The sequence below is a fragment of the Cyprinus carpio genome, chromosome A7 (genome assembly GCF_018340385.1).
Source record: "Cyprinus carpio isolate SPL01 chromosome A7, ASM1834038v1, whole genome shotgun sequence".
Lineage (NCBI taxonomy): Eukaryota > Metazoa > Chordata > Actinopteri > Cypriniformes > Cyprinidae > Cyprinus > Cyprinus carpio.
Genome location: NC_056578.1, coordinates 24879429 through 24892774, shown reverse-complemented (window position 1 = coordinate 24892774; position 13346 = coordinate 24879429). Strand labels below are relative to the sequence as shown.

Genomic DNA, 13346 nt, shown 5'->3' with positions numbered 1-13346 from the left:
TACATACGTAACCGAGATGATATATAAATTTGCATGTTATGATTTGCATGATTTAAGAAATTTGCATGTAATGTCTTTTTCCTACTTGTTTTACGATCACATCTTTTGTTATGTTGAAGTAAACTTAGACAATGCGCATCAAAGTTTTAGTGGAAAAAAAGAGACTGAAACTGTGTTCGTCTCTGCCGAACAGCAGCTCCAGTTACTCCAGAGATCGAAAATGATGGAGACGTGCAGAAAAGCAGTGTCTATTTCGTGCACAACTTGAACAAACTACAACAGCTAAAGCTGTCAGCTGTGTGAACATTAGCAATATCGTTAACAATTCTCGTTTATAATCAATACTGAAATGGCTTCAAGATTAAAATGTGAACGTCATATTATTTGTTGCGCCCTCCAGTGGCATTAAGATTTGTGCTCTGTTACCCTTTAATAAACTAATTAATTTTATTTATTTTTTTTTTTTTTTTTGCTGTTCAAAGTGATTTTTGTATGTTCAAGGACTCATGCTTACTGTGTCTGAACAATTACAGACAAATCTGAATAAATATCACGAGTTTGTGCTTTTGGAGGTTATAGGCTGATATGAGGCTATAATGTTAGCATGGTGTTCGCTCTTAAACTGCTGGATGATACAAGTTTGTTAAAATGCCAAAGGTCCTGGGGTAAGTTGAGCCAGTGGCTCAAACCTTCTTATGATTATAAAGTATTTTACTATAATTATACATTATATTTAATTGATTATTTTACACCAAACATTATTTTGATTTTGTTCTTTGTTTTGAACTTGATTTTGTTCTGTAAACTTTAAATAAGCCTTGTTTATCAAATTTGGCCACTGAAATTTTTATGAAATTTTATTTCCCTGCAGCATTTATAAGTGGGATGTTCTATTAGCCCATTTCTGTATTTTTGTATCTGTAGCTATATTATGTATTTCTGTATCTTTTTTGTTTTGTTTTTTAGTTTTTCAATTTGAACATTTGTTCTGAAAAAAAAAATGCCCGCAGAGTTGTGAACTGTATCTTTAAATAAATCTTTTGAAGAAGTCATCAATCCATCCATTCTATAATCCATAACTATATGTCCTTATTAGGGTCATGGGGAGCTGGATCCTAACCCAGCGTCTCGAGCCACAGGTGAGGAAACTCCCTGGATGAATGGCCAGTCCATCATTTCGCTCATCCATTTGCCTCAGAAAAAACATTCGGCATCCATAACTCATCAGTCAGCTAGAAAAAATAACTATAAAGAGGAGCATTTTGAAATATATGCGTTGTATTGCATTTTCATATTTAACTTAACCTGTTGTCTACATATTAAGGAGCTAAAGATAAAATTCAACACCTCCTAAATAATTGCATGCACTGAAAAAAATGATTCATTGAATTTACTAAAAAAATTTTATGGTAAGTGGTTGCAATCAATTTATTTTAGCTATATTTAAATAAACTAATTTAATTGATTAACTTTCAGCAAAATTAGTTCATTTAAATGTAGCTAAAATAAATAGATTGCAACCACTTACCATAAAAAATTTTAGTAAATTCAATGAATCATTTAAGAAAAACAGACCGCATGAGATCAAGACACTTAATAACATTTATAGGATGCACTGAGGAGGAGCCTAAACTAAACTCAATGGCTAACTGATGCTGACATGGTCCATGATATTGGCACAGACTCTGTGTAATAAACAGTTATTTGTGACTGTATTCTCAAGTTGGAAAAGATGTGTAGTTCCCACTTTAAGTGAACCTTAGTTCCCAGGACATCTACAAGATGGATTAAAATGCTGATGCTGTAAAAGGAGGGGAGGCATAATGACAGTTTGACTGAAATATTTAGGTGTTAAAAAATAAATAAATAAATAAAACATGTTTATTCTGTGACACATAAAATAATAATAATAATAATAATTTGGGCCTATTTTTTTTTTGTTTGGAGCTACCCCCCTTTTTTTTAAGTTTCACTTTGGAAGACATAGACTGATGGATTACTGTCACTTTACTTTTTTACATGACAGCTTAGGGGGTCCCATTATATGGACTCAAAGATATATTATTTGTCTTTATTATTCATCTGAAGAAAGAAAAAGTGGCATATCCCTTTAATTTGTTTCGCCTCAAATAGCTTAAGAGGCTTTCAGAATTTGACAATGGTAGCTAATACCACTTTAAAAAAAAAAAAAGTTAATTTCTAGCTGTAATAGCTAGAATTGATATTTTGATTGTCACCATTGTACATTTTTCTAAGCACATTTTTGAACAAGCACTTCCCCCCACATTTTTTAGCCATGACTGAATAACTTTTAGTATTTTCAGGGACTTTAGTAGGCTGCAATCATATTTCACAGACAGACAGTGATTTCAGAAGTTATATCAATGAAGGTCAGAACAGGCAGTGCTGGTGTGGCGCAAATTGAGTCATTAAAATCCATGTCATACAAAAGAGCATCGTGATGACAAAATTGCATGTGAGTCATGTTAGATGCCACTCTTGTGCCACCTGTCCCATTACTAACAGGAACAACAGCCCCAGCACACAATCACATCATTGTTTTAACATTAAAGCGTTTCCAGTGCCATCTGGAGTACACCCACATAATTTAACAAGCCCTATGAACAAATCATGAAGTAGTTTGTCTCTAATAATGAGTTATAATATTTGGAGGTTTTCATAACGCCCATCATTTGACTAATGAATATACAGTGAATTAAACCACCCCACTTCTTGACAGGATCCTGGAAGCTTTTTCATTTACACATTTTTTAGGACCTGATTTTCATATCATATCAACCACTGTAATTGTGTTACATATAAACACAGCTGACATGCACCAACATGCTCAATCTTACTGGTGTTACAGAGACAATAGTAGCCAGTCATGAAGAGAATCGTTTTCAGACTGGAAACAATGCCACCAATCACAGATGGATTTTCTTCCATCAGCCTCCTGGGGCTTTACATATCTGCTTCTAAGACCAGAGCCACTTGCATGGTCTTATACTTTGCATGCTTGTAATATAGCTCTGGGCTCTTCCAACTCCAGATGAATGTGCTCTCTTATCTTGCTCCAGCTCTTTAAGATTCCTTATCAGGAAAGACTTAGACTAGCTACTCGATGCCTACACATCTGAGCACGACTGACGCATTCGTCTCAAATTGGGGCAGTGCATGAGATCAGATCCCTCACAAGCACACACAGTCTATCCTCCAATTCTCACAACAGCATAAGAGAAACTGAGATCTGGTCTGACCCCAAGCATCCTCATCAAATCGCCGTCCCTCCAACTATCCATCCATCCTGGGTTCCTGTGGGGATGGTCCCAAAACAAAGAGACAAATCTGAGACCTATTAATAAAACAGGACACTCACATTTCCATCATACTCACGCTAATCTCAGGCAGCTGTTATCTCTAAGCAGGAAGAGCTTTCTGGGCCCACTGCCGTGCTGACAGGGGTGCATACCCAGTAAACAGTCTGAAAGTGATAAGATAGTTAGTGTTTGAGGGGTGATCTGTCCACTCCAGAATGTTACAGGACCCTGAGAGTCCAGGTCTGGGGAATAGTCATTGCTGGTGGCAGCCCACATTGGGAATGGAGTTCACTGAGTCCTATAAACTCAGGACAACAGGGGAATGCATGATGGGGACCTCTCTGTACAGATCAACGCTTCTCAGCACAAGTGGCTTCAGTGTGTCGGACTATATACACAAATTCACGGTAAGATCCAGCTTTCAGGCAAAAAGGATGAGAAAATTCAGTACTTAGAGAATATATTTTTAGATTTTTCTTATAATGTCATAAACATGTTTGTATATTTATTATACTTTATTTTATTTATCATAATATCATAAATCATATTTTATTTATAATATATTTATTTTATTATAATATCATGACTGGCATAAAACTTATTTAGGTCATTGACATTTAAGCAATAAACTGCTATTTTTTTAGGAGCTAAATAAATCTTTTAAAGATCCCCTTATCTATGTGAATATTAAATTAGGACTCTCTCATGCAAAAACATTTGTGTTTGCATATGTAAGCTCCTTTTCATTCAAGGAGTTTGTAATTCTGAGGAGGAGTATTTTCACCAATTTTACTAACAAACACATTCAGGGTTGCCTTTACCTCTTACATGGAGAATATGTGATTACTTTAATTACTTTATCTGTGTACTTTGATCATTTATAAGCTTCTTTCTTGAGCTGTTGTTTCAGTTATGCTCTTTGTCATTTTCTCTCTTCTTTTTGGTAGCAAATCATCTCAGCATTGTCTCGCAAATTGTTGCACTTTTTGACACTGGTGCCCCTTTGGCCTTGTGACAAATTGCACATTGTTGTACATTAGACAGCAAAATCCTGTCTTCTTTCTCAGAACAAAGATGAAACATCAAAAGGCAATTAGCTTGTGTGGGTGTGTGAAGAAGAAAAACAGTTTATTTCAAGTAAGCATATTTAGTTTAGCCTATTAAACAGATTACATTTGATTGAATTTTAATTTGTCTCAACAATTTCAGCACTCAGAGTGAATTTTTATCGAATGGTCCAAACGATAATGGGATTTACATCAAATTTACACATCATCATCCTGAGCGCTTTTGTCAGAGGCAGATTCTTACAGACTCTTCTGCTCTCTCTTCTGCTGTCCCTGCCAAGTCAAGCATTTATGTGAGGGCACAGAAGGGATTGTAAAATGAGACTACAGTGCAAACATTCCCTTCAGAGAGGGCAAGGCTGAACACCACTATGGACAACAGCATACACCCATTAACATGACAAAGCTCTTTCAATTCCATATCGTCTCTATCAGGCTAACGATGTACCACAAGTACAGCAGTTTAACAGCAGAGTTGCATTTCCCCTCTTAATGCACACTGTGTACTCAACATGTTTGTGTGACGTTTTAAATGAATATAAGAGATCAAAGAGGTTTTAATATATTAAGCATTGTTAAAGTTATGCTTATTTTTGCCAGACAGATATTCTTTCCCAGTGATGTTAGCTATCTTACTGGCCCGAGTCCTGCTGTGGAATGGAAACTGAGTTGCTTATGTTGTGCCAGCTTGTAATAACAGATGCCCACTACCACTAAATAGTCAGCATGGAGCCACATTCCTGTGGCTGTCCCGACCCTGGCCTCTATCTCTATTGCATAATAAGGTTATACTATATTGTGAGTATTGCATTTTGGCATGTGAACACAGCAGAAAGCTCAGAAGGATACAAACAAAAAGTCCCTGGCTTACACATGGGGCACTGACATTATGGACAGAAGGTCCAGAGAGATCAAGGTTCCCCTCCAGGCCTCTACTTTTATTAGAGGTGTCTTGCACATTTGGTAGACGCTTTTATCCCAAGCAACTCATATTGTATTCAAGGTATACATTCTATCACTTGTTACAATGGGAATCAAACCCATGACCTTGTCATTGATAGCACTATGTGCTTCTATCTTAGCTATATTGAGCTCTTGACATGTAAAGTAAATAAACATGATTTTCTAGACTAAAAAAATTACTTAATAATAATTACTTAATAATTTCTTTAAAACCTATTAATAGATTTTAGGTAATAGAAAAAAAGGAGCTTTACAATAACATTCAGTTTTTCTAGTCTATTAACAAATTAATTAATATCACTTATGAATCTGCTATAGCTGACTGTAATTAATATAATCTATTCATAATTCATTAGCTAATGTTAATTTACACAGCCTGAAATGTTGGAAATGAATATGATGGAAATGAGTATGATGACGTTAACAAATGTTAACTTGTAAAGTGTAAAAATAAATTATTAATAGACATGGGTAGATATTTTAAATTTTGTGAATGAATGTACATTAATATGAGGAAATTTGTCTAGAGACATTTGCTTCTTTAAATTACTTCTGTTTTGGTCACGATGATGTTCGATATGATTTTTTAATTTGTTGTAATGATTCAGCTAATGGAAAGACCCTGGATTAACTCTGGCTGGATTCCAGATGAGGTGAGAGAGAGAGGCAGTTGTAGCAAATCATTCCTCATACCAGTGTCCACTGAGGTTTATTTTTTCTTAAAATGTCAGCCAATGTCACGTCACGTTCCAGTGAGGGTGGTGAAGGTGATATATAATTAGCAGGGTGGATCCAGTGGTTGAGTCTCAAAGAAAAATGGATGCAACTGTGCAACAATGAATTTAAAAGAAAATGTGACAAGAACATGAAAGAGTGAGATTATATTTTTCTTTAAACCTACCTAATGACTGACCATTTACAAAGGTCATTCCTTGCATGCCCACATGTCAACAGCATCTGCTGAGGAGAATTTAAATGTTTTGGTGACGTCAAGAGACCACTGGAACTTTGGCAATCATCAGGGCCCGGTAGGTCATTTAAAAGGCCTGTCCCAGAGTATGTAGGAGAGAGAGAGAGAGAGAGAGAGAGAGAGAGAGAAGGGGGGAGGAAAATAGAAGTGGAGAGATAAGAGACCCATTGGAGGTGTTTATTTAAGTGGTGTCATGTCTCTGGCACATACCAACAACAGGGTTTGTCTGAGCTCTCTGTTTTGTGAGAGTCACACAATACCTTAGACAAGCACAGAGACTGCGGGGGAACAGAAATAGGGTGCAGAAGGATCAGTGAGGCTTCCTCTTTTTCTACATTTTCTCAGTTTGTGTGACAGGGGCCAGCCATGAGTAAACAGGCAACTCTGGCCACCTGTATTGCCAAGATGTATGATGGTGGCAGGCTGGAGAACTCTGGAACTCCATCTGGGACAGTCAAGAAGCCAAATCCAACTCTGTTAGTTAGCCTGAGCAATGTGGAGGTCAAGTTAAACACTCTGGAGGGGAAGGTGGAACAGATCGAACATACCCAGACGGAGGTGCTTCACAAACTGAGTTCATTGTGCCAAGGAATGGAGGCGCTAGAAAGGAGCCTTAAGCAGCAGGGTGGTCAAGAATCAAATGTGATTAAAAATGGCCAGCGAGAGAGCAACAAACTCCCTTTGCTGATTGAGGTCAGATCACTTTGTGGTGAAACTGTGGATCTGCTTCATAATCTCAAGCACGAGAATCAGGAGCAGAGAAAGAAGATTGAATGTATGGAAAGTTCTTTGTCCACTCTGGAGAAAGTATTAGGGTATGTGGGTGATGCTTTCCGTAACTCAAAAATAGTGGCGTTCATTCTCAATGGTGTGGTGCCTTGGAGGACACAAGGCCTTCTGGACAATGTGGAGGAAGAGGTCAGTAAGATCCTGGTCATCCTAGATCTCTGTTCGAAACAGATAAACAGAAAAACCCAGTTTATGTGATATTCAGTGTAACAGAGCCAATAATGTAGAATGAGTGAAATCTAAGCTGTTTATTTCCAAGCTGTTTACTACAGCTAGAGCTGTCCCTGAAAATGAGGACAAATTCAAAACAGCCTGCAAGGGGAATAATACCTAATGTGCAAGATATTGATTGTTTCTTTTAAAAAGAGCTCACTAAGAACTGAACATTCTGTTTAGAACTCCTTTTTTTAGGCTAATCACTTTGGTTTTTCTTTAGGTTATTGCATTAGATCCTTACAATAACTATATTATGCATGTTATCATTTTATTTAATTGCAAAACATAGCATTTCAGTGTGGTAGTTGTCAGGTTGTCTTTACAGTTTATAAGATGTAACTTAGTTATAACATAGTAATAACTATATTACATAATAATAACTAATTCATAACAACATACAATGCTATATTCAACTGTCAAGGTCATTTGTGTATATAAGTATATAAGTTTCTCCACTAATTATTTTTATTATTTTTTGTTAGCTGATCTATTCTTGCTAGTGAGCTTGTTATGTTTATGGCCGATCTAACCTTTTACCAAGGTTGCTATTTTATCTATGATGAGGCTGAACATACCTCATGTTTCAAATTCCTAGAGTGGATATGTGACTGAGCTGCTGGTGACTGAGTATATGTTAACCCAGCTTTGCAATTAGCCATAAACCCATACCTTTAAAACACATATTTTATGTTTAGTGTATAGAAATGTGAATTTTCCTCTTGAAATGCTCTCAGAACCGCTTGTTAGAGGACATATTCCATTCTTTTTACCCAGAGTGGTATAACATTGATAGACTGCATCTCTTTATAATTATAAAGTGAAATTGCTTTTGGATCCAAGTAAAATTGTGCAATAGTTGGCTTACGCTAGAAACTGGAGCCTTTCACACTGTGTGTAATAAGCAAATCAACATCTGTTGTCCAACAGTAATTATACCAAACATTTCATGCATCAAATGCCAAAAACCAAAGATGGAATGTTTTGTCACAAATCCCCTCTGAGCCGTGTGATGAACTTGAAGCTACGTGAAGTGCCATTCTGTAAACAGGTTGACTATTTTAATAATGCTTCACCATAATCAGCATAAACATCGTGTATTGTTATGATTCACACACCCACCTCACGTATAAAAAATCTCAAGATGTAATTACTCATAGAAGTATCTAAGTACAACTTTGCCAAATACATGAAATTAAATCCATAAAAGTTTGACAAAATTGTTGAAATTTTGGAGTTCTGTTATTTCAACCGTATGAAATTATTACTTACAAAATGTACGCGTCTGTTTCAGCAATTAGAAGAAAGCTGGCAAAGTGAAATAAATGTTTTAATCATTCTATACTGCATAAAATCCAACAAAAGTGTAATATATCTGCAATTCGGATCCACAGAAAAACAAACCAGATGACAACAGCATTAAACCAAACAACAGCTTCTGCCACCAGAGCACACAGACAGAGGAGATTAAAGAAGTCATTTCAGGTATGAATAAAATATATCTTAAGCAGATTATGGACTATAAATGTTTTTATTAAAGAGGCAGCTTGTGAAAGATGATATGCCAGAGCTTTTACCGGCATGAATATTAATGTACGGTTTTGAAAAACACAGCTGAGACTGAACTTCAGCAGACAGAGGTCACTGTTCCCACTGGTCCCAGAAGCCTATATTCTCCTGAAGCCCTTAGAGGAGAAAGTGAACCTCTGATACCTGTTAGTACAGCAGAAAGCTCCAAAGCCTTAAAAAAAGCCAAAGAGGTGACAGTGAAAAGCAGAGCACCTTCGCAGTTCCAGACATTTGCTCCTGATGTCCAGCTGGAGGCCGAGGAGAATGAAGTGCACTATGTACCCAAACAAGAGACAGACGCTGCGCCAGCTAATGCTGAATGTGTCACTGTGACAACAACTAAAGTGCAAAAAGATTCGGCTCTTCAGCAAGAGAGGTGAGATATTCCTACAAATTGCCATTTAAGGTTCAAAGCAAAATGCTGTAAAATTAGCTTATTTTCCTCCCATCTTGAATTTTAAAAGGGATGTTTCCAATGGCATGTATGATTTTTCAAGACTGTAGCAAAAAGTGTCAAAAATTACTATGGGCTGAAAAGCAAACAAGTTATAACGGAAGACCGAACATTGTCATTGGCCACCTTTGGAGATAATTATATGGCAGTGAGGAGCATAATTGCTCTAATGGACTTTTTACACTTTTCTCCAGCAGATAAGAACTATATAGAAGATTAGAGACCTCACATTTACAAATGATTGTAATTAACCCTGCTGAAGTGGCCAGAACAATCACTACAGAAGCTGAAATATAAAACAAAACTTATAAAACAAAACTTATGAAAAATATAACATATGCTCATTGTCAGTGAATTATGCTCATAATAACATCTCTGAACAGTCCAGAAAATAAATATCACAGTCATCAAGAACAGCAATGCACCATTCCTAAGGCACAACCATACAGCCATGTTTTTCTCATAAGAGTTTTAAAGGCAGAGTGCTGATAATACAATTGCAAGAGCTCTGTATTTATAATGTGCTAGCTGTGTGTTTTGCAACTGAGACACAAAAGACCATCTGCCTCAAATAATAGACTGTGTTGTGCTTGCTGGAAAGCATAATTCATTAGACTAATGGCCAAGGTCTTGAGATTACACTATGCAGCATGCAACTACTGACTGAATGCATGTTGCTAGGCATTATGTGTTTAAGGCCATTTAGTTTTATTCAAAACATTCCAATTAAGGACCTTGTGCTGTTTTGGGGTTTGCCATTGTTCATAGTAGCCTATCATCTGCAGCCACATAATATATCATAGACAACAAACCCATAAAGCCACTTGAATGCCTAATATGCTGATTCTTGATTCCCATTATATACATATTTTTGAATTGATTACATATATCATGTTCTCACATATATCGTAACCTTTGAAAAGTGAATGAAGGGCGCATCAAATGGTTGTTCTTTTGATTATTCACAGGTATCTTGCACAGGCAGATGCTTCACAGGTTGGTGAGAAGGCTTCACTCAAGTCAATAGTTCCTGAACAACAAGTGGAGCCGAAGGATGAGGATCCTAAAAAACAGGCAGAGGTTTCACAGGCTGGTGAAAATGTCTCATTGAAACCATTCTTTCCTGGACAGCAACAGGATAAGAATCTGGATGTTCCTCACAAACATCTGCCCTGCACCAAAGAGCCTTTCAATAAGGGTGTAGAGGTTAAATCACAACATGAAAAGACAGTGGAGAGGGTAACACCTGTACCAAAGAGTGATGAGAGAATGACAGAATCTGAACCAGAAAATAAAACAATTGAGAAGATTTTGGAGTCTGACCCAATGAAGAACTGTGCAGCTCCTAGTTCTCAAAGCACAGCCGTTTTTGAGGAAGTAAATGCAAAATCATCAGCTCTGAGAAAAGCTGAGTCACAGCTACTGATCATTGGTGAGTTAACCTTGTGTTACTGCCAGCTGACAAAATTCATTTCATTTCAACCCTCACTAGCAGGGGATGGGGATCATGAAACAAATGTATGAATCCAGATCCTTAGCTGTTCCATTAATGATTCTTTTAGTACTTTTAAGAAATTTGGGAGAAAAAGAAAATAAATTCTATTGTGAAATGTTATATTTTAATACCAAATACATTTTTTAGGTGGCATAAATGCAATCTGATAACTAGCATTTATTAACAAAATGGTAAAGTGTATCTTTATCTAAACACTATCAAATGAACAACCAGAAATTGGCAGTAAGTAACTACACTGTTCACATAATTAAGGCTGATTTAGTTGTTTGATTCACATAAAAAATAAGGGTCGTAAGAGTCAATTGATTGGGAGTTGGAATACACATGTATGTTTTTGATTTACTAAACAGAATCAACTCATAAGAGCACAACAATTACATGCACTTTAAAAGTTCGATTTCAGTCAGACTAAAGCATTTAATTAAATCAGACAATTTAAAATGTCTTAAACATCCAAATGAAATTGCAGCAACAAAACTGCAAACTTTGTTAAAACTGCGCTAAGGATATCAGGATTCATCATGTCACCATGCATGCATGTATTTGGTGGGAATGGGAAGTCTCTTAGCCTGCTGGTATTTGTTTTCTAGATGACAGTCCACCTCTTCCAGCCCCGTTTGAGCATCGCATCGTCAGTGCCAAGCAGGTTCCCATGAACACATATTATGCCGTCAAACCCAATGAGGTGCTGGGCGGGTGAGTCCATGTTTTACAGACATTGTTCACCCAAAACTAAAACATTCTGTCATCATTTAATCACTTGTTGTTCCAAACCTGTATGTCTTTCTTTCTTCTGTGGAACATAAAAGATGACTAAAGAATGCTGGGAACAAAACAGTTTTGGTTACCACCGACTTCCATTAACACACTTTAAAGGGATACTCCACCCCAAAATGAAAATTTTGTCATTAATCACTTACCCCCATGTCGTTCCAAACCTGTAAAAGCTTTGTCCGTTTGCACTGTTTCTACGTGTATTTAGCTTTGATTTGAAAGAAAACAGCGCATCCTTGTGGCGCGGATGATACAGAAGAGCATATGGTGATATGGAGAGACACAGAGGAGACTGTTGACAAAGAAATTGTAGAATAAGGTTGTTATTTTAGTTTTTTTCGCTTACAAAAAGTTTTCCCGTCGCTTCATATAACCCAGATTGCACATCTGATGGCAGATGGAGTATTCTGATGAAGACTTTCATTACTTTTATGGATCTTGAAAGTGTAAGTTACTTGGCAGTCTATGGGACAGTCACAAGCCTCCCGGTTTTCATCCAAAATATCTTAAATTGTGTTCCGAAGACGAACGAAGCTTTTACGGGTTTGGAACGACATGGGGGTAAATGATTAATGACAAAATTTTCATTTTGGGGTCGAATATCCCTGGTTGAATTATCACTTTAAATCCATTTAATGCTCTATTTAAATGGTATGTATTCAGTGAATCAAAGGACCAGATGAGGATGTCATAACCTCACAATCACAATTTAATTTATTTTTCAGGTGTTTGTACATGAAAGAATATTAATCAGATTTTTCATGTTTCTAATAAAAAAGCATGAATTAAGCTTGTTTATATTGCTAAAACATGCAAAAATGTCAACATTTAAAAACATAATTCATAATATGTTCTCTAAAAAAAAGATTTAATTTATATAAATATTTTGTTTTAAATTTTTTTGTTTTTTGTTTTTTTTTGAAAGCAAGACCAGTCTGACACTGGCTAACGTTTTTCTCTTGGCACTGTGATTGAATTTGCCCAGTTACATCTGACAGGCTGACAACAGTGCAGAAGATAAGAGTATTAAGTGGAGGGAGGGTTACTCTCTATCCAGGACTGGCAGATATGCATGCAGGCAATGCCCATGGAACATTTAGCGCTAGTTGAATGATTGGTACACACAGACATGGGCTCATTTGCACCCCCTTTTCACCTCTCGCTCCACACATACAGTATGCCACAAATAAGCACTGGCTTGTTTTTTGACTCATCATAGGCAGAGTTTATTTTGGGCAGGTGTTGAGCAGGTCTGTTTGCATGGGACTTTTTTTCAGCCAGCAGCAGCCGCCATCTTGACACAAACATGTTATCTCACCCCATGGAGACACAGCAAGTAAACACACAGTGAGAGGAAAAACAGCAAATGGTGACAGATAACTTTCACAAAGGTTGAAATGATTTCCATAATCCATGAAATTAAATCTCTGCGTATGTGTGTTGTTGCAGAGGCCGTTTTGGACAGGTACACAAGTGTGCTGAACTGTCGTCAGGTCTTATGTTAGCTGCTAAGATTATAAAAGTCCGGGGAATGAAAGAGAGGGTGAGTACAAAACATGCATAAACCATTAGTGTTTCAAAAATGTTTAGCCCCCTTTTCTCTCTTTCTCTCTCTCCTCTCCCACTCCAATCTGTCCATCACTCTGTTCCTGTTAGGTTGCTTTATGAGAACATTTCCTTGACAACCACTGACAGTTCTGTGCATATGAGC

The 13346-nt window shown here is 36.8% G+C and overlaps 1 protein-coding gene across 2 annotated transcripts in view; it reads left to right on the top strand.

The window, feature by feature from the left end:
* The first annotated feature begins 3442 nt into the window (after positions 1–3442).
* LOC109056295 (myosin light chain kinase 3-like) overlaps positions 3443–13346 on the top strand; it is an 18945-nt gene continuing 9041 nt past the window's right edge. The window contains exons 1-6 of one of the 2 annotated variants that reach the window (XM_042760579.1): positions 3443–3727; positions 8717–8807; positions 8937–9267; positions 10314–10777; positions 11452–11557; positions 13085–13178. In XM_042760579.1, the coding sequence (XP_042616513.1) occupies positions 3536–3727; positions 8717–8807; positions 8937–9267; positions 10314–10777; positions 11452–11557; positions 13085–13178 (1278 nt within the window). In that variant the 5' untranslated portion in view covers positions 3443–3535. Of the gene's footprint in view, positions 3728–6439; positions 7239–8716; positions 8808–8936; positions 9268–10313; positions 10778–11451; positions 11558–13084; positions 13179–13346 lie in introns of those variants that run through there. The other variant, XM_042760578.1, reaches the window with a different exon arrangement.